This window comes from Heloderma suspectum, chromosome 6, assembly GCF_057233095.1.
Source record: "Heloderma suspectum isolate Gila_16-S chromosome 6, 16-S_ref, whole genome shotgun sequence".
Taxonomy (NCBI): Eukaryota; Metazoa; Chordata; class Lepidosauria; order Squamata; family Helodermatidae; genus Heloderma; species Heloderma suspectum.
The window spans coordinates 101,500,498-101,527,083 of NC_139463.1; the positions used below are offsets into that span (position 1 = coordinate 101,500,498).

The 26,586-nt window shown below is 48.5% G+C and overlaps 1 protein-coding gene across 2 annotated transcripts; it reads left to right on the forward strand.

Moving 5' to 3' along the window:
- Window positions 1-26,530, forward strand: RASIP1 (Ras interacting protein 1). 2 transcript variants are annotated; one of them, XM_084808473.1, is made up of 12 exons: window positions 1-158; window positions 5,580-5,731; window positions 8,498-9,081; window positions 11,307-11,677; window positions 14,144-14,791; window positions 16,187-16,224; window positions 18,295-18,446; window positions 19,200-19,315; window positions 19,412-19,655; window positions 22,851-23,023; window positions 24,280-24,427; window positions 25,930-26,530. In XM_084808473.1, exons 2-12 carry the CDS (start codon window positions 5,598-5,600, stop codon window positions 26,127-26,129), a joined length of 2,808 nt encoding a protein of 935 aa, XP_084664599.1. In that variant the 5' UTR covers window positions 1-158; window positions 5,580-5,597; the 3' UTR covers window positions 26,130-26,530. The 2 variants fall into 2 exon arrangements, with proteins under 2 accessions (XP_084664599.1, XP_084664600.1); XM_084808474.1 differs by having other exon boundaries at window positions 19,415-19,655.
- Window positions 26,531-26,586: the final 56 nt, after the last annotated feature.

Genomic DNA, 26,586 nt, shown 5'->3' on the forward strand with positions numbered 1-26,586 from the left:
AGTCATCGCTGGACTTAAGTCACAGCACACACAGGAACACCGTCGCAGAGGGTTGGACACCATCTCTCAAAGCAGAAGATGGAGTCTGGCCTGGAGGATGCATGAGTGTGGGTGACGAACGGAGATCGCAGCACCCCCTGGGACACCCTCTGGAGCAGGTAATCATGCTAACCCTGTGGCTGTGTGTATGTGGCAAAGAAACCATCGATAATCTGTGGAATTCAAAACCATGGAAGGACAGTGAACAGGTGGCAAAATGGCGGCAGCTGGGGATGGGGGAGGTGTGTGAACACTTTTTTCTGCTCTGTCCCGCCAGATCCCATACAAAGAGACCCCAAGGGGGGCACACCTTCCTCTCTCCTCATCTTCTTCTCAGAAAATCCAGGAGTTGTGGCTTCTGGCTTCCCCTTGCACTGAACTATTTGTTAGATTCCATTCCAAATAATCCAGTGTTCATGCCTTTCTGCCTTCTCCCCCTTCACCATTTCTTGCTGTCTCCCCAAAGAACCATCTTCTAGAAACAGCCTGGAAGCCAAGAATGTGGAAAGAACAGGTGCTTAAAACACTTCAGTTCTCCAGGAAAAGTGTAGGTTTACTATCAGCTCTGTCCTACCGTTAGACAGAGTGAGCCATGCTTTGAACGGCAGATTTCGGGGGCACCATTACAAAGCAGTATGTTGTTGATTATTTGCTTTATTCTTACCACCAGATGGTTGGGGCTGTGGTTGAGCACCATTTGGATGTTCTGCCTCAGGTACCAACATATTTTGGGGCAATTTAAGTTACAGTAGGGGTGCTGGGAGCCAGAACTCCTGGGTTCTCTGCCAAAGGACTGCTGTGTTTTATGGAGGGATGCCAGGCATCTGAAATCTGGTGGGTTAAAGAAAGGGGGTTCAGTATTTTGAAAAGAGACCTAGTGGTTATGACAGAAGTGGAGCAAGGGAGTAGAGAGGGCCTTTGGGGTTTGAATTCCTATGTTTATTTCATATCATCTCCCCCATTGTGCCTGTCTCCTCAAAACCAAGCTGCTGAGGAGGTATCCTTGTGAGGTGAGGCTCCAGCTATCCTGACACTCGAGCTCCTTATCTTGTGTTTTCCTGTTGACGTAATGGTTTGACTCAGAGCCTCTGACTCACCCCTCAGGGTCAGAAAGTGGAAGCACAGGGCTTGGGGTCGCTGCCTCTCTGGTCTAGGTTTGAATTCCACCAGGCAGCTACATTCTTTAGGGCCCATGAAGGACAATGAGCAAAGATGTCTGGATTGTCTGGAGAAATTAATTGGCATCTGGAAGTTTAGGGAAGGAGAGAACCTGGGGTAAAATAGGAGTGTAAGGACAAACTACCAGGAGCTGAGAGCAAAGACTTTCAGAGTTTGGTCTGTGCATATAATTGATTGACTGATTGATTGGTTACATTGATATCCTGCCTCTCCTCCAAGGAGCCCAAGATGGCATACATCAGGGGTTGGCAATGTGGGGGCACCAATGCATCACAGACACCTGTCTTGGAGCCTACTGTGGTGCCTTACCCTCTAACTTTAAAAAAACACCACACACACAATTTTTCTTACCAGCAGCTTGGATTGCTGTGAAATAGGTTTCTGTTGGTGCTGAAAACTGGGTTCAAAGGAGTTGTTTAGTGTGCTGGGGCTCAGGTCCCACCTCAGTGTTTTGGGCAGGTTATTTATCCTTTGGCAGCCATTTTGTGGTGGTGCCCAGAACAGTTTCTCAAATTGCCAAAGATGCCCACGGACCCAAAAAGTTGCCTACCCTTGGTGTACATGAACTTCTTCCCCTGCCTTTATTCTCACAACAGTCCTGTGAAGTAGGTTAGGCTGAGAGTCAGTGACTGGCCCAAAGTCCCCCTATGAGCCACTACACCACACTGGTTTTTTCTTTCTCTCTCTCTGTCTCTCCCCTACCCACCCCACACACACACTGATTTTATTTATTTCACTGTATTTGTATCCCATGTTGTATTCAACATGGTGTACAGCACCATTAAAACAATGAAAAACAACATAAACATTAAAATAAAACAGAATCACAGAAAAACCGGGGATGTGTGAATCTTTCAGTTTTGCTTCCTACCACATTCAATTTTTAAAAAAATCTCAAGTCCGTTCTCTCCCGAATATGAACTTGGTGAATTTTGGTAAATTCTTATCAGAAAACGAACTGAAATGAAATTCCCATCCATCTGCACTGGCCAAATTCAGTAGGCACAGCTATTTCCTGCACATAGAGATCCATGATGTACCTGCCTACCATATAGCTGTTAAAGATAAGGAGCCTGTCAGAAAAAGGTGGTGGTAATCCTAATTAAGCACTAACATAGTTGAATACACAGAGATTCAAACGCAGACTTTTAAAAGCAAAGCACTCAAAGTCCTGGGCCTGGATGGACAAATCTGTCAGTTTCGGTTTCTCCCACATTTGACTACTTCAAATCTGAAGTTCTTTTTCTCCCAAATACAGTGAACTTTGTGAATTTTGGTAAATTCTTATAAAAACTGATCTGAACTGAAATTCTCACCCCTCTCTAAGTAAAACCATTGTGAACACAGTGCACAGACAGTGACACCAAATTAATGCAGCAGCCCTCAAGCTAAAAGTCGGCTGGAACAAAGAAATCCTTAACGGTCCATTTGTCAAAGCCCAAGCAGAAGAGGTGGGAGGATTTCTCCCAAGGGTGGTAGGGTATTTCTGCAATCTAGGCACCTCAACAGACCACAGATAAAGCCCTGCCTCTACACCCTGTTCTGCATGAAGACAAACATTCACTAACAGTACAGTCCTATCCATGCCTACTCAAAATTAAGCCCAGTTGGGCTTCTTGGGACTTACTCCCATGTAAACATGCGTAGGTTTCCGTGCTCAGAATCCTGGGCAGCATTAGCTGCCAAAGAGTAATGTCTAAGGTTACTGATAGTTAGTAAACACAACAGATAAGGCAATAGAAGCTATTTAAAAAAGAAAAATTGTTGTGTGTGTGTGGGAGGGGGATATGGCCGAGGAGGGGAGGCTGTGGGACAGATGGGGAGTTCCCATGGGCTGGATATGGCCAATGGGGTGCCAATTCCCTACCCCACGGTGTATAAGAGCCTTCCCCAATCTGGTGCACTCCAGATGCGTTGGACTACAACTCCCATAATCCCCACCCACAGTTGTCATAAGGCCATGGTGGCTGGCGATGATGGGAATTATAGGACTGCAGTTTAAATTATATCAATAAAGCGTATTCCGAGATATCTGCAAAGCTTTACGTAACACATTCTGCTTCTGCGGTTCAGACTTTCTAATCGTTTGGATTTGTTTTATCGTTGCCAAGGGTTGTGAGATACAGGAGGGAGTGGAAGAGCACGGGAGGATGTTGAAGCCTTTTCTGCTCAACCACAGGTCAGATCCTGGCTGCTCAGAAATCAGCAGGAGCGAGGTCAGGTGTGGAGCTGTAAGGGCCTGACCCACTCAGAGATATTACAGGCCCTTCCCACCCCTTTCAGCTTTCATTGAAAAAGCCAAACAGTTCTTCTCTGTTCCTTTCATTTGTGGCTGTTGTCTACCCAATTGCTCGCTCGGAAGTAAACTGTTCCCTCATTCCAGTGTTCTGTCCAGGGAGTGCACGGGCTCTGGGATAACTGACAAGCACCAGGCCAGCCTCCCCCAACTTGGTGCCATACAGATGTGTTGTACCACAACTCCCATAATCCCCTGGCAGAATTGTAGTCTAACACATCTGGGGGGCACCAGACTGGGGAAGGCTGCACTATGCGAGAGCCAGTGTAGTGTAGTGGTGAGAGTGCTGGACTGGGAGCCGGGAGATCCGGGTTCTAGTCCCCACTCGGCCATGGAAGCTCACTGGGTGACTTTGGGCCCGTCACAGACTCTCAGCCCAACCTACCTCACAGGGTTGTTGTTGTGAGGACACAACAGAGAGGAGGAGGATAATGTAAGCCGCCTTGGGTTCCTTGCAAGAGGAAAAAAGGCGGGATATAAATGCAATAATAATAATAATATGCCCATATTTTAAAATTTTTGTAGCATTACATTGTATTGTGTTTATATTTAATACAATCATCTAACTTTACATATATTAGGCTACCTGTATTTAGTTTCTGCCTGTTGTGCAATGTTCCTCTGCCCCTTTCAACTCCCACTCCACAGCATTTCTGGTTCCAGGCTGCCTGAGTGAGGTCCAAGGAGCAGGATGGCCACTTAAGTAGCACCCAAAAAGAGGAAATGCATCACCAAAAAGAGGACACTTATTTGCATATGCTAATGCATATGTACAGACGCACATTTAGAAATAAGTAATATAATTTTATAATAGAGGGGCCGCGGTGGCTTAGTGGTTAAGACGCTGAACTTCAGACTGGAAGGTCGGCAGTTCGAGACCCGAGTGCTGTGTGACGGAGTGAGCTCCCGTCTTCAGTCCCAGCTTCTGCCAACCTAGCAGTTCGAAAGCAAGAAATTGCAAGTAGATAAATAGGTACCGCCTCGGCGGGAAAGGTAACAGCGTTCCGTGCACCTCGGTGTTCAGTCATGCCGGCCACGTGACCACGGAAGCGTCTTCGGACAGCGCTGGCTCTTCGGCTTAGAAACGGGGATGAGCACCGCACCCTAGAGTCGGACACGACTGGTTGGGGACACCTTTACCTTTACCTTTAATATAATTTAAATAGAAATATAATAGATCTTACTGTAATGGGGGAAGGCTGTGACCAGGTGAACTTTGGGTCTGCTCAGTCTGCTCTCTGGAAGCCAACTGTGAATGGGAAACTCCAAAGCCCCCCAGCCTCTCCCACCTTCTTCTGGGTCTTTGTCTTTAAACCAGACTTGGACTGGACAACTCTTCAAATAGAGGACACCTTCATAGAGGACTGTCCCTTGTAAAGGAGGACACATGACCACCCTACCAGGAAGCAGGTCAAAGCAAGGCTGGGTGTGGCCAGATAGAAGGAAAGATGAGTCTGTGGTACAGGACAACAACACCAATTTAGAGCACAAGCCTATGCCTAATTAGGCAAAAAAAAATCCTACAACTCCCAGCATGCCCCAGCCAGCATGGCTTGCTGGGGCATGCTGGGAGTTGTAGGACTTTTTTTACTGTCTAAACAGGCATAGGATTGTCCCCTTATTGCTCAGACCAAACAGCCAACCTGACCTGGAAGCTTTTATAGGTGTTGCACCTTATCACAAGACCCACTCTAACCAACTGGAATTCATGATGGCATTTTGGGTTGGTTTGTTTTTAAATAAATAAGACAAATTAATGCTGAAATGCTCAGGAGGATGCTTGGTTGAAAACCAAGGTTTTAAGACCAAGGAGGTCGTGATCTAAACTCGGTGCCCTCCAAATGTCTTGGATGACAACTCCCATCAATGCGCATGCTGGCTGGGGATGATGGGACTTATAGTCTAGCACATTTGGAGGGTACCAGGTTGGCAAATACTGGCCTAAATGCTATGGAAGTCACCTTAGACAAGTCCGTAGAGGGACTGAGGGTGACAGTGCCTATGGAGAATTAGCCTTTCATGTTGTGCCTCTCTCCTTCCCCTCTCTGTATTTGTCTTTCAAAAGCTCTAGGTCCTTGTGACCATGTTCTCAGATGAGCGGAAAGACGGGAGTCCCCGGTTTGGGAAACTTCACTTTCCTGTTGGCCTTTGGATCAACTCCCCAAAGAAACATTTTGCCAAGCTGGGACGCAGGTGGCCAAGCGTGGGGTCTGTCAAGTAAGTGATTGTGTTACAACAACCCACCTGAGCCACTATCAGGCATTCTCCCTTGATTCAGCTTAATGGGCCCATCAACCCCAACATCACCTGTGGATTGCAGCTGACGGAGATCAGATTCATCTGTTATGGAATATCAGTTTCTTCCAGTTAGGCTGTTTTCTTTCCCAGATCGGTCCTTCCCTGTGATCTGAATTTGGTCAATAAGCCACTTTATGAATAGCCCCCACCAAAGGCCACCGAGTTGCATAAAATTTGCATATGCTAATTTATATGTTTAGATGCACATTTAGAAACAATGATCATAACTGAAATGGAAGTACAACACATCTCACCATAGTGTGGAAGACTGGGACCAGGTGAGCTCTCTGAAACAAAACATAGGAAGCTGCCTTATACGGAGTCAGACCCTTGGTCCATCTAGTCCAGTACTGTCGACACTGAGCGGCAGCAGCTCTCCAGGGTTTCAGGTAAGAGTGTTTCCAGCCCTACCTGGAGACACCGGGGATCAAACCTGGGACCTTCTGCATGCAAAGGAGGTGCTCCACCACTGAGCCACAGCCTCAGTCTACCATGCAGGTGCTGACTGTGGATGGTCCCCTCCGAGGCCCAGCTCTTCCTTCTGATGGTTCTTTATCTTTACACTGGACCTGGACTGGACAGCCCTTCAAACAGAGGACACCTTCAAAATAGAGGACTGTCCTCTGTAACAGAGGACACATGGCTACCCTACAATAAACCAATCAATTTAATATGCCCTTCCTATAGAACAAGTATAACCTGAAACAAAATGTTGCAGCATGGAGTGGTCTTGTTTAGAATTCTGACCAGCCAGCCATCCCTTCTTCTACAATACTTAATTTCATACACCATCCCTTGGTTTTCTGTCCCCACCCCAACAGTCACTCAGCATCCCATACCCACTGAGCGTGTTCACTCTTCAATGGGCTATTTTTTCACCACAATTAGGTTTATAAATAAATAAATAAATAAATAAATAAAGATTTTGTTGTACTTCTGCAAATCTTGGGATTCCCCCAAGCCTTCTGATATCTCCTTCTTGTGCCTGAATGGTGTTGTTTTAAGGACGGACACCCAGACAATGAGTTTGCTGTTAGTATATAGAATGTACTACGCTTGACTGTCTTCATCAGTCCAGGCAAAAGAAGTATTTTTGGGAAAGATTAACAGCCTTGGATTGGTCCAATATTCAGAAATCACCTCAGGAAAAACAGAGGGAGGAAAAATCCTACAGCAAGGTGGTCTGTCTTTGTAGGCTTCAGTGCCTTTGTGATGTCACACCAACTCAATCCTTCTTGTCACGCCTCTTTCCATAATTACAATTCCTAGCACTGATTGACAAGCAGCTGCTATGCATCCTCTGCTGTCAGTGTTTAACATCTCATTGGCCCTCATCTCAGACTATGCTACGCACAAGCTGCAGCCTTTGTCTGGTTCTACAGCACCTGGGGAACCATCATAAGCTCTGAACCACTGATATGGGGTTCCACAACATTACTAAAAAATAGTTAAGACAAAATCAATCTGCCCAGAAAACATAAAGGACATTTAGTAGGCAAAGCACCAGTGGAAGCTGGTGGCTCTGGTGTCAGTGGGGTGGTGATTCTGTGCCAGGTTTCAGTCGGAACCAGTCAATACTCTAAAGGAGCTATCCAAGTTACTTAGCTCCTTTAGAGTTTTGACTGCTTCTGACTGAAACCCAGAGCAGATCACTGACATCGGAGCCACCAGCCTCCACTGCCAAGCACAAAAGTGATACCCATACTATCTAAATTGGGATCGCAACATAATAAACGGAATTTGGTGCCACATCCTCCTGAGGCCCACTCCATGGTTGTTTGGTGCAGGGCATTTAAGTTGGTGGTACCCACTATGTGGAATAATCTTCCCCCTGAGATTTGACATGCTCCAACAATTCTTATTTTTAGGCCCATGTTGAAAACAACATCTGTTTTTGCAAGCCTTCCCAGTGTAGTTTAGCCCACCATCTCTGTTATTCTTATGGATATGTAGATAACATTATACTCTATGTACTGGTTTTATATTTTTGTGATGTTATGATTTGTGTACACCGCTTAGAAATCTGTGGATGTAAGCAGTTTATAAATTCTCCTAAATGAATAAATGACACATTCTCCATAGGTTTGGCTAAACAAGTAAAAGACAGACAAAAATGGTCTGACACCCATCTCTAGGTCATCTTTGAAGTAGGAGCTTCAGGGTGGGAAAAATGTTTCACAAAACTCCCCCCCTCATCTTTCTTTGCCACCAGCTGGTCCTGGAGGCAGCAGTGATCACAGCTGAGAGTCCCAGATCCTGATGGGTGCCATTTTTTTTGCACTGGGAGTGCAACTGGCAAATTTGCCCTATGCTTCGTCCCTGTGTGCACCCTGAAATGGCTAAAATGCCCCCGCCCAACTTTGAGCATACAAACAGGGTGGTGAAGTTGAGGGGCAGTGGCATTTTGGCTCAGTATTATTTATAGTGCTACTTGGGCAAGTTGCGATATAGTTTGCCTCCTTCTCTCCTTGCAACAGCTTCCCGGCCTCTTTGGCTCCCATTTCTGGGAATGGGAGAGAATTAGGTTAAGCTGAGAGGTGATGACTTGCCCAAACCCGCCCAATAAGCTTAGTGGCAGAGCAAGACTTTGACCATCTATCTCCCCTGTCCAAACCCAACTGTTGCTCTGCACCGCTTCTGATATCAGCCCTGCTGCCCCTTCCAGCCAGTTTCTGCTCTTTGCAGGTCTACATCCTCGGATACAGCCAGCCGTGGCAGTGAGCCGGTGGAGATGCGCCTGGCCACCAAAAACAAGGCCAGCCGACACAAGCGGCTTTCAATGCTCTTCCAGCGAAGTGGCGTGGGCGGGCCACCTAGCGGTGGTGGAGGCCGCTGGGCCAGTGAGAAGAAACTGGCTGATCTCATCGATCCCCTGCCCGAAGACCGGGTGGAGCCCCCATCGCAGGGGGAAGTGCCAGGGGTCCTGAAAATCTATGGTGGGGACATCTCGACAGGCGCCAATTACAAGAGCGTGCTGGCCACGGTGCGCTCCACTGCCCGGCAGCTGGTGCGTGAGGCACTTGAGCGCTACGGCATAGCGCAGCCCAATGCTGAGGAGGCCTACGTGCTGTGCGACGTTGTTGGCAGCGTCCACCATGGCACGGCCGGCTCCTGGCAGGCCCAGTACCTCCGGGCGGTGGGCGACTCCGAACGGCCCCTCGTGCTGCAGGACGTCTGGAAGCCCAAGACCGGTTGCACTCGCCGTTTTGAGATCCGCCGGCGATGTGATGTGGAGAGGATGGCGGAAGGCGAGGATGACGATGGGGCTGGTGAGTGAGACAATGGGTGTGAAGCAGTGGGTGGAGCTCTTCCTGGCGCCCTACAGTGCTGGGCCGAGCTTTCTGCCATAGCAGGGGTGTTGAACCTCTTTCAGCCCAAGGGCTGAATTCAGCTCTCGGGGGCCATGTTCTGGTGGTGGGCAGGACCAAGGAGTCAGCCAAAACGGTGAGTTCAGAGCTCTTCCTGGTGGTAATTAAGCCTTCGGAGAGGCATAGCAACCTTTTAGAATGGCGGTGGGGTGAGGGGACACTGCAAAAACCAGGAAACCACCAAACAATGAGGGAAATGGGGTGGGCCAGGGGAAGGAGACGTGGCCATCTGAGGAACCTCAGATGGCTGGATTGGGACTCCAGGAGGGCCAGATTTGGCCCCCAGGCCTGAGATCCAACACCCCTGCACCATGATGGGTCATGTGCTTTTCAAATACTTTGGAAGTATGGATTCCCTTTTTTTAAATGAGCCTTATGTTTGTGAGGAAGAGATGCTAAGATGTTAATGCCTGTCAAATGGAAGTACTTAATTGCCTGGTGCATAATTAACTTGTGGGATTCATGGCCACAAGACGTGGTGTGATGGCCTTTAGTATAAATGGCTTTCAAAAAGAATTAGTTCTAGGCATGGGAAGAGAGGCCAATCCATGATGATTTGCCCAAGAGAGCTGAAAATGGAACCTCTGTGTTCAGAGGCAGTATGGGGGGTGGGGGCAAAGATTAGGGGATAGCTCTGTCTAGCATGCCCTGCTTGTGGGCTTCCTAGGGAATCTGGCTTGCTACAGTTGAAGATAAAAAGACTGATCTTCAGGGCTGTCCAGAGAAATTTTGTTGCCTGAATCGAAGCACAAGAAGGTCCCCCCTCCCCTTTTCACCTACAGAAACGGACTGGACTGGCAAGTGAATCTTACTTTGACACTGCTGATGGGACAACATTCTCCTCGGCACAAGAGGGCAGCAGACCAGCTTGGGGATGCAGGGCAGGCTGCCTGGAACACACAGCTCTGTCCTACCGCAGAGACGAATGGCCAGTGGGCTGCTGCTGCTACCCCCACCACATCACCCAGCATGCCACCTGAGGCGATTGCCTTCCTCTGCCTCATGATAGGGCCGGCCCTGCAGATCTGTGGTCTAATATCTATGGTCAGATTTAGTGAGAGGAATCATACAAAAGTGTTCTGGAGCTGTTAAATAATAAGAAAGTATGCAGTTATACACCACAACTCCATAGGATGTAATGTTTTCCAGAATACTGGCTCTGCAGTCGTCTTTATTTTTGGAAATGTTAACATGGTAGCTGCTCCCAGTTATAAATGAATCTGCAGCCAGGTCAGCTCAGTCCAATATGCTATACAGCAGCGGTGGACAACCTGCAGCCCTCCACATTTTGGCCTACAACTCCCATCAGCCCTAGCCAATATAGCTATTGGTGAGCCATGATGGGAGCTGTAGGTCAAAAATTCAGAGGGCCACAAGTTGCCCTCTCCTGCTGTCTGGTGGGGCGACCAAATTCCAGGGACTCCAGGCTAATGTAGCCCCCTCTTTCCTTTCCTTTGCTCCATTCACTTGTATGGAAAAGATGGAGGAAAAGATTTACAATAAGGAAACTCCATGAACGGCAAACAAAATGCCCCTATATACAATAAGTTATGGAAGAGGAAGTGAGGTGAAATGAATATTTGCCTAAAGCAGCAAAACAGTTTGGATCAGCCTTCTTCAACCTGCTGCCTGCCAGATATTCTGGACTACAACTCTCATTAGCCCCACCTAGGATGCCCAATGCTCAGGGATGATGTATCCCAAAACATCTGGAGGGCACCAGGGTGGAGAAGGCTGGCTTCGGTACTTCCCATTATTCCTTCTCTTCCATGGCCTTTGCCATACCAAAATACTCTTCCTTAGTGGAAAACATTGTTATATAAATTAGTAGAGAGGTAGCTGTGTTAATCTGTTGCAGCGACGATTTATTCTGGCATAAGCTTTCGCAGACACTATCCACTTCATCAGATGCATCTAATGAAGTGGGCTACAGTCCACAAAAGCTCATGCCAGAATACATTGGTTAGTCTTTAAGGTGCCACAAGACTCTTGGTTATATAAATGAGGTAAGTCTATATGGTTTACCTTTGTTTTGCAAGGCATGGGATTTTTAGCACAAAACTTCCACACTTCCTTCCCTGGTTCGCTTTGTTTTTCAACTCTTCCTGTCTTTCTGTCATTGGCAGGGATCAACTCCCAGGCCCGTCGGCAGCAATCCCGCCGCTCCCGGGCTGCCTCAGGAGGCCACACAGCTCCCAAGGAGAGGGCGGACAACCTCTCGCTTCGTCGCAGCATCAGTGAGATGAATCTCAGCACAAAACGGCGCAGGGACCGCAAAGGTGTGCTCAGCATGGCAGCTGGAGAGCCGGCGGAAGGGGGTTCAGCTGAGGAGACACGACTCAAGGCAGGAGAGGGTGTGGAGGGTACATCGGCTCCTTCGGCCTCTGAAGAGGCAGCTGTGGACGTGGCCAATCTAGAGCAGCTCACGCAGTGCCTCATACAACCACCAACGGAGCACCCCTATTTCCTACAGTTGTTGGGCTACAATGAAAAGCAGGTGGGTCCACCTTTCCATTGGGAAGGTCTGGGTGGTTCACCAGTAGGGGGTGCAGTGTCATTTGGCTTTCACGTGACAACAAAACCATGGAGTTGGAATGGACTAGAACAGCCTTCTTCAACCAGGCGCCCTCCAGATGTGTCAGACTACAACTCCCATCTGGAGGGCACCCGGTTGGAGAAGGCTGGACTGCAAACTCCTGCTGAAGGAGGGCTGCTGCTCTGGCAGCCACTTTTGTCTTCCCTGTTAACCCACATCATCTGGCCGACACACAAAAAAGAGAGCAGAATTAAATCCAGAATGGGAAAGAGACACAAGCATGGGACCTGGGACCCATTCCATGGGGAAAGGCAAATGTGCACACATATACTTTGCCAGACAACTTTCCACCTGGTCTCCACCAGGCTAAAAAATGAGGTGGTAGAGATCTGAGATGGCAGGAACGAAAGAGCCACTAAGTTCAGACTGCTGCAAGGGTTTCAATTTTTTTAAAGATTTCCCTTATCTAAAATGCTGCCTGCAAATAGCAACTTATCTAGCACATCAAGGAGGCAGTTTTCATTATGCCTGTTTTCTCGATGTGCTATTTTTTTACTTGAATGTTTTTGTTCTTAATGTCAGGAAACATTCTTAAATGCTGTCCCTCCCCACTACCTCGAATCTGAAAGTCCTACAGTTCAGAATTCTATCACTTCAGATTACCACCTCATTCTGCTACAGGTGTTATGTAGGCCAGCCCCGAGTGAAGCAAAGATTATTGGTTGAGTTTCCTCAGTTCAGTCCATGCAACTGAGAGGGAGGGAAACACTCCCCCCACCTCCACCCCACGCATGCACGTGAATTTAGTTGAAGGTGAGGGACGCCTTCTTCATGCCAGTGGGCAGAGCGAGGCAGCCACTTCAAGAAGCTAAATTTGGGTGTCATGAAATGGTAGCAAATTGTTAGTTATATCTAATTTATTATTATTGTATTTCTACTCCCAGGGAGAGGCGCTTATGGGATTTTCTGCCTCAGAGGCCAAAATAACTTGGCCAGCCCTGGGTACTTTGCACCTTGACTTAGTGAGGAGGGAGCCATTTGTTATTCTGCCTCAGGCAGCAAAATGTCTTGGGCCTGTCCTGCATCACTATAAAACTGTTATAATGCCGTGAAGTTTTTGTTGTATCCGTCACACTCCAGCTGTAGCAGTTGGAGCATCTTCAATGAATGTCCATAGAATCTCTTATCTGCCCATCCCCGTCCAAAGCCACTTCCCATTTGACTCTCACGTCTTCTATCTCCATCACAGTCAGCATCCCTCCTCTTAACTTAGGGTGGTCTTGGTTTCCAGGATTTATGCTGCTTATGTGGTGGAGATAATGGGTGCTTCCAGACAAGGCTTTTATGGTACCATCACCCTGCTTCATTTATATATTTATTTGTTACATTTATTTCCCACCTTTCCTCCAAGGACCTCAAGGCAGTGTACACGATCCTCCTCCTCTCTCTTCTGTTCTCACAACAACCCTGTGAGGTAGGTTAGATTGAGAATCAGTGACAGGCCCAAAGTCACCCAGTGAGCTTCATGGCTGAACAGAAATGAACCCAGGCCTCCCAAGTTCCGGTCCAACACTCTAACCACTACACCACACTGGGAACTTTTCTACACGACACATTAATTGTGCGCTCATGTTTCTTTAATCATGGTTGTTTATGGGTTCTTTATACGTTGTGATCCTCCAGTTTCGCTTCTGTTTTTTTCAGAGCACTTTCCCGTTTTTTTTAGAATGGAGAAAATGGGGTATTATTTCAGAAAACACTGTTTCTCCTTATGTGTTTGCACTATTCGCTATAGCACAGCTCCACCTAGAGGTTATGTAGTGGAAAAGCAAGAAAGGAAAAGCTGTTCATGTAGATCTCAACTTTGCAACGAAATCAAAAGTAGATACAGCAATTAACAGCCTTGTGTAGAGAAGCTCTGGGTCATTCATGAATGTTTACAGAGGTCCAGACATCATCATCATCATCTTCTACTCACGACTCTCCCATGTTTTCTTACTTCTTCTTCCATTTCCTTAATTTGGAAAATCCATTAAGGAGAAAAAAGATGGGACAGTTGCATGATGCCTTTAAATTGCTAGGGCGAGGAGCCCTCTGCTTGGAAGCACCCATGGTCGCCATTGGCAATATGTGAAATGGGAGGGGGCACCATCTTATCTTTGGCTCCAGGCAGCAAAATGTCTTGGGCTGGCCTTGTCGGTTTGCTACCCTTCCTACTACATTGGCCAGCTGGCTGCTTACTGTTTTCCTCCCAGGACTTGGTAACATGGGCAGGTCTCAGGGTGCAGCAGAGACACGGTGTTATCACAGTCTGTGGCTGATGACACTGGAGCCAAGTGCCCGTGCGCACTCTGGGCCGCCCTTTGCTGGCACCTGGAGCACTTACCCTTTCTCTCTGCATTGCTCCACTCCCCGCGCCCTCCACAGGAGTTTGTGATTCACGTCATGACCCGTCGCCGGCACATTTTCGGCCGCCCCGAACGCCGCCCAGCTACAGACCAATCCAGCTATGTGGACACGTTCCTGAGCGCCCCAGACATCCTGCCACGCCACTGCTGCGTCGTGTCTTCGGTGCCCCCGGCAGATCCCAGCCAGCCCCGGGGCTCAGCCATGGTGCGGCCTTTCCGAGGAGCATCCATAACCCACAATGGCGCCCCACTCCATCGCCAGGTGGAGCTGGCCCCCGGAGACTTGCTGGGGATGGGGCAGCACTTCCTTTTCATGTACAAGGACCCACGGTCAGCAGCCGCCCCGCCGGCCTGGCTGCCCAAGGCGTGGGTGTCTCCGGGCTTGGTGGGGGCCTTGTCGTGCCAGGCATGCGGCCGGTCCCTGCAGGAGAGGCAAGAAGCCTTCCGGGCTTACCTCAAGAGCCGAGAACCTCAGCTGCGCTACCGGCCCCAGGACCAGGAGGCGCTCTTGGCAGAAATTGTGAGGCTGCAGGAAACGCCAGGTTGCCGGCTGGGCCCGGCCTTCCTCTTTGGGCTCTGTCTGGAGCACGCGGCCCGAGAGCTGGAGCCAGGACAACTGCCCAGGTTGATAGCCAGGATTGCTCAGCTGGTGAAGGAGGCTGTTTGGGTAAATGGCTCTCGTACGGTTTGGCTTGTGTGCTTTGACCCCAAATTGGAGCCCTTCCCTCGTCTTTGGACAGGGGTGTCGAAGCTCTTCCAGCTCAAGGGACAGCTTCAGTTTCAGAGAAGCTCTCAGGGGCTGCAGTCCAGTGGTGGGCAGGGCCCAAGGCCAAAGGGGGTGGGACCAAATTTACCAAAAAATACCAGCATATTATAGCTTAAAGCTCTTACTGCCAGGAACTAAGGCTTAGGGGAGACAATTCAACCTTTTAGAATGGGGAAAAAACCACGCAAAAGCCGGGAAACTACCAAACAATTGGCAGTCAGGGGAAAGGGGGTGGGGCCAGGGGCCATGGCCATCTGGGCAACCCTGGAGGGAGGGACTGGGACCCCAGGCAAGCCAGACTTGGCCTGCAGGAATGAGGTTTGACACCCCTGTCTTAGGAAAACTCTCCACTGTCTACATTCCCTTCTGATGCCCCTTATTCAGATCTGTGTGTATGTCTATAATATTGATTTGATATTCAACATGGAATGGAATTCAGCATTTTCGCTTTCATTAAAAAAGAAGACACAGCAGCAGTAGCAAGATGCTAGTCCTTATGGTTGTGGATAAAACATGGAAACTTCTCCATGCTGTTCTGCTTCCTCACTTGCTCTCTCTTACCTACTTCCTTAAAAAAAAATCAACAGAAGCATATTTTGCATATGGAGGAAAATATGCTTAATTTGTACCCCTTATTCTGATAAGACAATTTGGGCTTCCATTATACAAATTTTGAAACTGTATGTATGTGTATGGGAGGAATATATACAGCCCTGCCCTTAAATTCAACTTGTTCCAATCCATGTCTCGTTCATTTTATATTGATTTTTAAAATTATTTTCTGGTGTGCTGCCATGATAATTTTACTGCAGGTCAGCCTAAAATATAATTAAAATAAATAAGTATTTTTTAAAAGAAGCAAGAATCTAGTCCTTACGCCCTATCTGATGGCAACTGAACAAGCTCCACTTCCACAGCTAAGCAGAATTAAACCTGCCCAGTACCTGCGTGAGAGTACACATAGGATGCTTCCTATGTGTATCTGAGCTATTTAGAGAACGCTATAAACATGATGAAAGAAAATAAGATTTCCCCCTATCAGTTCCTCCAGTATGAATGGGCTTCTTCCCCTGTGGCAGCATTCCCCAACATCTGGTGCTCACCAGATGTGTTGGACTATGACTCCCATAATGATGGCTGGGGATTATGAAGAGTTGTAGTCCAACACTTTTGGAAGGCACCAGGTTAAGGAAGGCTTCCCTATGGCATCCAGGCATGGAAAGAGTTCAAGGCTACTTGGTGTTGGGTTCCAGTCCTCCCTAATTAATTTAATTTTCTTCATATCCTTCTTCCCAGGAGAAGATAAAAGAAATCAGAGATCGGCAGCCAGAAAAGTAAGTAAGAGCTGAAATTTGTCTTATATTTGTCCTCTGGAAGGCGCTGTTCTGCATAGCACAGGATCACTGGGAAGTGGCATACAGAGCCAGCTTGAGACGTTTTACTGCTTGAGGTGAAGGACAAGATTGCATCCCCTCCCATTCCATCTACAATGGGCGACTGCTTCACTATGCCTAATGGTAGGGCCGGCCCTGCTACCACATTATTAGAATCTGAGCTATATGGTACCTCCAGGATCTGTGGCAGCATGCTTCTGGATAGTAGTTGCTGGGGAACAACAGCAGGAGAGGACTATTGCCCTCATGCCTGGCTTGTGAGCTTCCCAGGGCCATCTAGCTGGCTAGTGTGGAAAATAGGAATTTGGTCTGATCCAGCAGGGTTCTTCTTACATTCTGAATAGACTTGTGTAATGGCTGGAGGGTGTGAGACAGCAATCCTTGGCATAAAACTGTCTTCCCCAACCTTGGGCCCTCCAGATGTGTTGGACTGTAACTCCCATAATGCCCAGCCAGCATGCATCTGGAAGGCACCAGTTTGGGGAAGGCTGGTATAAGAGAAGATGTGTTATGCAGTGTGTCCCTAGTAGGGCTGTTGGTTGCCAGGAAATCCGGCCCTTGGGGGCTCACTAGATTTCCACAGCACCCCTGGCTTGGCTTGCACTTCCAAGCCAAGCCACACATTTCTTCCCGAAATCTGGGAACTTTTTTTATTTTTAAGCATTGGCACAAATAGCAATTTGCACAAAGCCCAGCTGCAATTTGCATAATTTGCACAAATTAAGGCCAAAATGTATGCAAGTTATGTGCAATTTGCACAAATTTCTATTTACTTGAATTTTTAACCCCAACCCCCTCCCCCCATCACGAACTGGCCTGACTCAACGCAGACCAAGTCGGCCAGCTTGCAGGAAAAGGAGCCAAAGTCCAGGGGGCCGAACTGATGAAAGCTCAGCGAGCTCCACCCCCAGGATGGATACCTCCGACATCCCTAGTCCCTACTTCCACCAGTGAAGTAAGGGTGGCGATTACTGTCTTTAGTCAAAAGTATGTCGCCTTGCCCTTTTCTAGGGAACTACTTTGTAGAGTGCATAGTTAAACTATGGAATTTGCTGCTGCAAGATGTGATGACCGCTAGCAGAAATGGCGTTAGGAGGGAGTTATATACCAATTCATGTCAGACTATGAATGGCTACCAGTCATGATAGATGGCTATGTGCTACCTCCAGGATGTGAGGCAGCATGCCTCTAAATTACCAGTTGCTGTTTCAAAATCAGTAGCATGATATATCCAGGGCACACATCACGGATGCAGGAAGGAGGCAGACTTTTGTGGGAGAATAGCAGTATGTTGTACTTAAAACAAAACAGGGGACATCAGCCTCCCCACACCTGGTACCCTCCAGATGTGTTGGACTGTAACTCCCAATGGCCATGCTGGCTGGGAATGATGGGAGTTTCAGTCCAACACATCTGAAAGGTCCCAGGTTGGGGAAGTTTGGGGTATATGTATGCTCCTGGAGAGGGGGAAAACCACAGCAATTGGGAAAGAATAGACTTGTCTGTGGTTCAAAATATAGTTCAAGGGTGCTGTGAAAATGCAACCTCCCCACCACAGAAGTTCAGTTTTGTGGGACAGTCATTTGGGCTGGTTGCAGAGATGGGTAACGCAACAACTGCACATTGGCCGCGTTGAAAATCAGTTGTCCAGAAAGGCCCATCAAAATATTCCGAGGCAAACCATAGCTTGCCAAATCATGCGTTAGAACATCCTTAATACTCAGTACTAGCAATATTGCCCATGCGGAAAGCAAATTGCAAATGCAGAAGTAACAAAGCAGAGGAAGCCATTCGCCTATGTCCTTTGGAAGCAAAGTTCACAACCGTCAAGAAAAACGCTGAACTCGGTGTGAACTCTGAAAAAACGTGGAATGGCTTGAATTCAAACTATCCAGCCCAGCTGTTGTTTTAACGCCCCAGCCAAGAGTCAGCTGCCTCTTGGTGGCAGGTGAGAGCACCCCTCTGTCACTCAGCACTAATCTCCCTCACTCTGCCTGGCAATCCTTGCAGCCAGCAAGACAAAGGCGAATCAGGAAATCTCAGTGTGGAGGAAGTGGCAGCTGACTTGCGCCCCCTCATGCTCTGGATGGCCAACTCAATGGAGCTGCTCAACCTGGTGCAGAAGAGAGTCCTGGACATCGAGAAAGACCTGGACTTGGAGGGTGAGCCAAGAATCCTGTGGTCTCTAGGGGTCAGAGGAGGGTGGAAGAGCAGTGGCGGGCCTTCCAGGACCTCTGGGTTCCCTAAGAAGTGCACCAGAAGAGAAAGCCCAGAAGACAGGACTCTTTGGTTTTCTGAGACAGATCATGGCGGCTCACAAATGTTGTGGAGCTGGAAAGTGAGGATCCAGGACTCCTGGGTTCTTCATAAAGGGCAAGGGGTAAACAGCAAAGGGGTGTATGGCTTCTGCATAACAGAAGTATCATGGGACTTAAAGGACACTCGAGACCAGACTTCCCCAACTGGGTGCTCTCCAGATGTGTTGGAGTGCAACTCCCACCATTCCCAGCCTGCAGGGCCATTGGGAGTTGCGATCCAACACATCTGGAGGGTATCAGGTTGGGGGAAGGCTGCTCTAAGCCAGGGGTGGACAGAAGGTAGGTCTCCAGATGTTTGGGACTTCAACTCCCAGAAGCCCCTGTCAGCATGGCCAGTGATCAGGAATGCTGGGAGTTGAAGCCCCAAACATCTAGAGATCTACTTTCTGGGTCACCCACTGCTCTATACCATTACCAAGCTTTCCCCAAAGAAGCCTGGGAATTGTAGTTCGAGAGGGATTCTAAGAATGCTTCAAAAGAGGTGCTCTACAGAACTACAGTTCCCAGGGTTCCTATGAGAAACTGAACACTTGTGAAAGTTGTTGGTCTGCCCGTAGTGAGGTTATGCCTTCAGACTCTCTCTTCCATCCCCTGCAGGAGTTTCCCATAGTGCATTGCTCTCCAGCGACCTGGAGACATGTGATGAGGCCATGGCTGTCTTGGATGAAGTCATCATGTCCACGTTCCAGCAGTCCGTATACTACCTCACCAAGGTGAGTGAGCACCTTGAAAACAAAGCCTGGCCCCCCCTACCCCTCCTTCCCACCCACTTCCCTTCTCTTTGCGTTTCTAATCCTTTCCTTGACCAGCAGACTCTCTACTCGGCCCTTCCTGCCTTGCTCGACAGTAACCCGTTCACAGCCACGGCTGACCTGTCCCACGTGCCGGAGCTCAGCAGCATGCCTGAGGGAATCCGTGGGACCCTTGCCATCTACCAGGCGACGCTCGAGCTGACCCGCGACTGTGACTTGCATCCTGACCTTGTCTCACAGACCTTTGGATACCTCTTCTTCTTCTCCAATGCCTCGCTCTTTAACACCCTCATGGAGAGAGGTGGGCCTAGAATAGTCTCTGGACTTCCTAGGGTGGGAGAAAATTGGGGCGAGGGGACAAGGTTCTGTGCCCTGCAGCCTGCCCTGTAACCTCCTAAGCTAGCCTGCTGTCCTCAGGTAAGCGGTAGACACTGTCTTACCATCAAGTGTTTAAGTCAGATTGAACGGCTGGGGTGGTCAGCTCCTCTACATGGAATGGGAGGAGGGAAGCCATTTTGTCCTTTCCCGCAGGCAGCAAATTGCCTTGGACCAGAGAAACAGCAAAGGAAGTGTAGGGTGGCCACTTACGAATCACCAAAAAAAGAGGGCAAAAGAGGACACAGATCGGCATCAGTTTTGAATATGCCATTTTATATGTTTAGTTGCACATTTAGAAATAATTATTATAATTTAAATAGAAATGCAGTACTTTTCACAATAGTGTAGAAGACTGTGACCCGGTGACTGGTGCACCTGCCCATTCAGTCTGTTGTTCAGGCGCTGTGGATGGGCAACCGTTCTTATCGTTCTTTATCTTCAAACTGGAATTGAACAGGACAGCTCTTCAAATAGAGGACGTTCCTCTATAAAAGGGGACACATGCCCACCCCAAGGGATATAGAGGGAAGGGTAGACAGGGGAAGGACCTCTATTTATTCAGTTGCATAAGATTGTGCCCATAGTCTAAAATGTAAGTTTAGGCAGAAAAAAGGCCAACAACTCCCAGCCTTCCCTAGCCAGCATGGCTGGCTGGCAGATACTGGGAGTTGTAGGCCTTTTTTTCTGCATAAAACTGCATAGGATTGCACTCTTAGTTACAGTTGGGTGTGGGGATTAAGGAGTGGTGCCAAAGGCTTCACGCAAAAAGTGGATTTTGAAAGAGAAGTGGCATCACCCAGGTGTTTGGGGAGCAGGGTCAGCCCAGAACATTTTGCTGCCTCAGGCGAAGGACAAGATGGCGCCCCCTCCCCAGCCCACATACAGAAGCTGACTGGATTGGCAGTGAAGCTCACCTCAGCACTAACAATGGGGTAGATAGCATCCTCCACCACAACTGAGGCAGAAGGCTGGTTTAGGGGGCCCAAGACAGGTTGAGTTGCCTACACAGCTCTGTCCTTCAACAGATTGGAACAGCTGGACAGTTCATGAGGAACAGCCGGGAGACTGCCAGCATTGCCCCCAAGCACCTGCCACCCTGGGCAGCTGCCTCACTCTGCCTAATGGTTGGGCCAGGCTGGACCTGTCTGGGAGACAGTTTCACTTTCAGACCTAAGGGGCAGCAAAGTTGGAGTCACTTGAGGGGGCAGGAGACCCTTGGTTGGCTGAGAATGGTGGTGCTGGAGGAGTGAAGAAGTTACGGAAACCAGGATGCCTCTGGCATAGCTCTGGAGGGATTGATCAGGGGGCTTGGGGGAGCTAGTCTCCTGGGTTTTGTTGGAGGGGAAAGGAGACTAGTGATAGTGGGACAGAGCAGGGAGTTGTGAGGATCAGGACTCCTGGATTCTCTGGGGATTTCTACACCAGCCTAAAATCCTGCATTTAAAACGGGGCTTTCCACTTCTGTTTTAAATGCAGGATCACAGCTGATTCCCTTTACATATGCGTCCTTCTGTGTAGATGGCCATTCCCATAGTGTTATGTCTCTGTGAAGAGGCATTACACATGCTCCAGGTTCAGCGATACTTGCTCCTGGGTTCCTACCCCTTTCCCTCCCCTTGCACATTAGTGATGGGTGGGGACTGACACATGGACAGCCCCCCCCATCTCCGCAGGCCCCACCTCCCTCTTCCATGCTTTTGGCCAGTCCCTGCTGCTCAGCCCCTCTGCTGCTACTCCACTCTGCCCCCCCCCCCCCCCCGCGCTGCCGCTCTGCCACTCTGTTTTGAACAGGCAGGCTGAAAATGGTGAGGAGCCAAAATGGCGCAGGAGCGAGAAGGCTGAACGCCCATCAGACCTTCGTCACCACCTTCGACATCATGACCACACCCCCAACAACCACACTCGGCACTTCATTCACGCTAGGGGAGAAATACACAGGGAGGACGTGGTGCTCCATTTGCGCATATCTTGAAAAATACCCAACTTTTTCTGTTTGAGGAAAATACGGGATAGGTGGGAGGAAACAGTGGAATAATGACTGTACAACAACAATGTCATGTAATGGACCCACACAATTCAGTGAGTGAGCAACCATGGATGCACAATAAACTTGAGGTGTAGAGATCCCCTCTGAGAGGGGAGTGGATTATAATATGTACTCGAGCCCCCCTGGTCAGGCAAAACTGGAGAACATCCAAAATAACCTGGTAGAAAAAAGAGACAAAGTCTATATACAGTTTTATTATTTGAAATAGCCCAAGGCAGTTTGGCCCCATACCATTTATCTGGGCCTTCTTCAGGGGCCAAGATTTCTGAAAATTGCCTGCAGAGATTTCTCCAAGATGAATCCTGCGACTTTGTCTCTTGTTTCTACTGGGCTAGAGCCCCGTGGTCCAAATCCATCCCCCCACGCTTCCCCAGATAGCCACTCCCCCTTCACTTCGCCCCAAGCTGTTTCCTCCAACAGCAGAGCATTTTGTGGTTTCTCGGCTTTTTCACATCCCCCCCCCCCCCGCTTCTAAAACATTGAAATGCCTCTCCTAAGGCTTAGTTACTGGGACTAAGAGGTTTAAGCTAAACTGAGCTTCTCTGAAATGGAATCCAGCCCTCTGGCTGAAAGAGGTCCTGCATCCCTGTGCGTAGCTTTTGAGATACATTTTGATTGTTAGTGCAGAATAAAAAGCAGGAGGGAGGGGAGTTCATATACAGACAATACAGGCGTTCTCACATTCTCAATACAAACCAAGTGAAGCAAGAACCTCTTTTGGTTGGGCACACAAAAAGGGCCCAGGGGAAGAACTAGAACTCTCTCAGGTTCTGTTCTTCGCTCCTGAGCAGTGCAAAGAACAAACCCTGTCTCAACCCTCCCCTCCCCCACTCCGTTTCCTCCTATTTTCTCTCCTGGTCTGTGGGGGAAGCCAGCTGTTTCCTGCCTGCCCCAGAGTTCCAGAGTTCAGGGCTGCCCCAAGCAGGACAGGAAATAAGCCTGCTGGCCTGGGGCGGCTGCCTCCTTCAGCATTTGCAGAGTGGGTGGGGGACGCCAGGACCGAGCAATTGCCAGGGAGGGCTGGGCTGGAGGGGCATCACTGTTCTCAAATTTGTTTTCCCCTTTTCCCAGGAGGTTCCCAGTCCCTGTTCCAGTGGGCCAAGGTGGTGCAGATCCGAACCAACCTGGACCTGGTGCTGGACTGGCTGCAGGGCGTGGGCCTCGGGGACATCGCCACCGAATTCTTCTGCAAGCTCAGCACCACGGCCAACCTGCTGTGTGTGCCCAAAACCAGCTTGCTTCAGGTGAACCAGCAGGCCATTTTCCCCCCTCGTGGGGCCTGAGGAGGGTGGCAGCAACTCAGCTTTCAGGCTTCAGGAAACATTTTCCACATAGGAGATGTCAGCTTTGATCTGGGGACAGCTGGCTGGAGGGACTGAGGAGGGAGGCATCCTTCACTTCCCCTTTCCTCTCAAAGCACACAGCTCACGGCTGCCTTTCTGCCATCTGTTTCCTTTAGAGGAGAGTATGCTGGAGAATATTACATTAATACATTTTTTACCCCTCTTTATGTTTCGCTGTACAGGCCCCTGCTTTAATGGACACAGCTGTGTGTTTCTGTAATTCCACACAAGCACAGATTTTGCTGCTGGGCCCAGAATACAGCATCCTGAGAGAATCTCAGCTTTCCTTTAACCCCCCGCCCCTCAAGTTTCTAGCCCTTATGGCAATGGAGACAGACTCAAAAGGATGTGCACATAAAATCTCAGAAAAAGGGCACTTGTATGTATGTACATTTGTGTGTGTGTATTCATTGCCAGCGTATCTCCTTGTCCTTCCCCATCTCTAGCAGAAGTCGAATAAATTAAGCAAAATAAATTCATGCAAACCTACTAACTTGCATAAATGATATGGATGACAGGATTCCACTTCTCTTGGTGCAGAATAGTGTTTGTTTCTATGATCCATCTAAATTTATTTACTCTGGCAGCACCTTCCTCCACTGCATCTGCTTGTGGCATATTATGGTCTGGGACTGAGTAGGTTGATCAAGGTGTGGGTAGGCCTAGTTAGTGGGTGGTTGTGCCCCACAGCCAGGAGTGGTGTGGGTTAGGTGGCCTTTCTGTCCCTTTCCACTAAAATTGCAGTGTTTTGTGGATTATTCAGTTAGATCAATCAGTTAAAAAATCCCTCTTGATCAACAAAGAAAGTCTTACTGATGAATCAGGCAACACATTTCTTCTTTTTTAAATTGCTGCCTGCTATCATCAATACACAAAGGAAGTATACTCTTTTCCTTCAAAACTATTGTACTCATAACGATTTTAAAAATTTAGTTAATAAAATAAAATCATAGGATTTATCAATAGTGTTTTTTTAATTGGGTGACCACCCAATTTTCCAGCTCTACAAAAGCAGGTGCTGTGTTTGGAAGAGCAGTTAGTTATTGCCATGATGCTGAGAAGGAATGGGATGGGGGAGGCATTCTCTCCCAGGGGCTATTGCTAACCACTCTTGTGCTCTGCTCTGCTCTGCTCTGCTCTGCTCTCCCCACACACAGACATCCTGGTCCCGCCTGAGAGATGACTATCCGGCACTGTCACCAGTCCAGCTGCAGCATGTGCTCAGGAATTACCAGCTGGGACCAGGCCGTGTCCCCCCCGAGTGCTGGAACCCACCAGAAAAGGAAAGAGACGAGATTGCTCACAGTAAGTGGAGGGACCTTTTTGTTCCCAACCCACAGGACTCCTCTGCTGCTGCTTCTGGTTGCTAGTCACCTTCTGATACCTGGCAGGAATTCTGTTCACCAGCCACTTGGCAGGTAGAAATTCAACAGGCAAAGCTTTCCCCCTGCATATCTCCATGCTGGGTCCTACTCTGACCTGTGTCTTCTCCTCTCTCCCTAGGTTTGCCAAGCCTCTGCCTCAAAGGCGTTACTAGGTGAGGGCCCATAGGGTCTCAACCTGGAACATATATCCCAGGAACAATTAACTTTTTTTCCCCCTCAGCTTGTCATACAGGGGGCAAATTTCAAGGGAATTGCAGTGAGGAGGGATTGTTTAACTCACCCCTTCCCATATGCTGCAATGCCCCCACACCCAATCATCCTCTGCATGGGAATTAGCTTAGAAGAAAACGTGTTTCCATTGTTTTGGGTGCAAATTAATTGAAGAATGAATTTTGTTTGAGATGATTTGGATGGGAAATTAATTGGCTGGTTTTGCCTTCTGTGAAATTTAAATAAATCCTAGTAATTATTTCTAAATTTGCATATATGCACATAGATTAGCATATGCAGATTTATGTCCTTTAGGTCTGGGTCCCGAAACTCTCAAATGCCTACTAACACCCCTGCTCTGTTCCCAAAATTCATGAACTGGGACGTGAATGTATTTGGTATCTGTATTGCCCCAACTGTGGGCGCTGAACACTTAGCTTAGAGGTGCCAAGATAGTGATACATCAGATTCAAAGGTTACTTACAAGGAGTATTTTATTGGGTAACTTACAGCACACAGGCGTACCCAATGGTTGGATCAGACAGCTTCTCTGAACCATGAGCCATTGCGTCAAATGGGTTTTGTACCATACATGTCAGCAATGAGGCAGCACGACACTAGCAAGCACCCCTAGCATTCATTCCCAGCATAGGCTAGAAGTGCTGGTTCTCAGGCACAGCCACGTGTAAACAAACTTTGCTTCCCAGGCAGAGTGCTTGATAACACTCTCACTCATTAGTATGGAATGTGCTAGGCTGCGCTATCGGCCCTTTGAATCATCTTCACATGCTCAGAGGCTTACTAGCAAGGGAATTGCAACAATAATGAACTTAAGCAAGCATTATGGATCTCTAGGCCCCACTAACACTACAAATGACTTGGCTACACTCCTGGGGCCAATACAGTATCTTGTGCTAAGGGGGGGGGCGCTCCTACCTCCTCCTACACAGCCCCTCACTCTGAGGGTCTGACCAAGGCCCGAGCAAGGGTAGAGCTGCCCAGAGAGCAGCTAATGGTAGTGGGGAGGGGTGTGCAACATAAGCAGAGTGTTTTGTTTAAAAAACTGAGAGGGTAGGCTTCAGTTTTTAAAACATTTCCCTAGGGTGCGGAAACGTCCAACTAAGACTCTGGGTGCAGCCTCTAGCACAGCTTGAGCCGCTGGTGCAGCTGGAGCATCACCTCTCATTTTTTAAATGTCTAATTCCACCCCAGGTGACATATTTGAGAGTTTCACCGACCACCCGCCCCTGATTCTTCCATGTGATGGTTTCTGCTTGCGTCTCTCGGAGCCTGTGTCAGATGACGCCCTCCACCGCCAACTTGTACGCCTGCGCCGTTTTCTCTGGGAGCTGGAGCGTGAATCCCTCCCAGCCAACCAGAGGGCAGCATACGGGCTGGATCCCAGCCAATAAGAAGCGGACTACATGCCGATGTTCAAGATGGTTCCTGGTCCTCAGGAAGCTCTTGTAAGAACACTCCTCAGTGGATGGGCAGAGACCCTGAAATTGAGTTTGGCAGAAACCCATGATCCCCATTATTGCTTGTCTGAATACAGGATTGTCCTGAAAGGTCAAGGGTCATCATTCCATTCGAGGCCACAAAAGATAGCCCCTTGGCTGCTGTCACTGCCTCATACCCATGCCATCTGGTGGCAGACGCTGGTCATCTCAAGGACAAATCCGGAAATGTCTTCCAGAGAAATCACGACTTCTCCCTGACTCAAAACTTTGCTGTTCTTTTTGGCCTCAAATCGTACGGTTTGTAGAAAACTATGTATTCCTTTCTTCACTGCAATAAAATTATTAATTGTGACAAATAAAACTGGATATTTTGATGTGAAGGGGAACAAACCATGAGCAGACGGCGGCG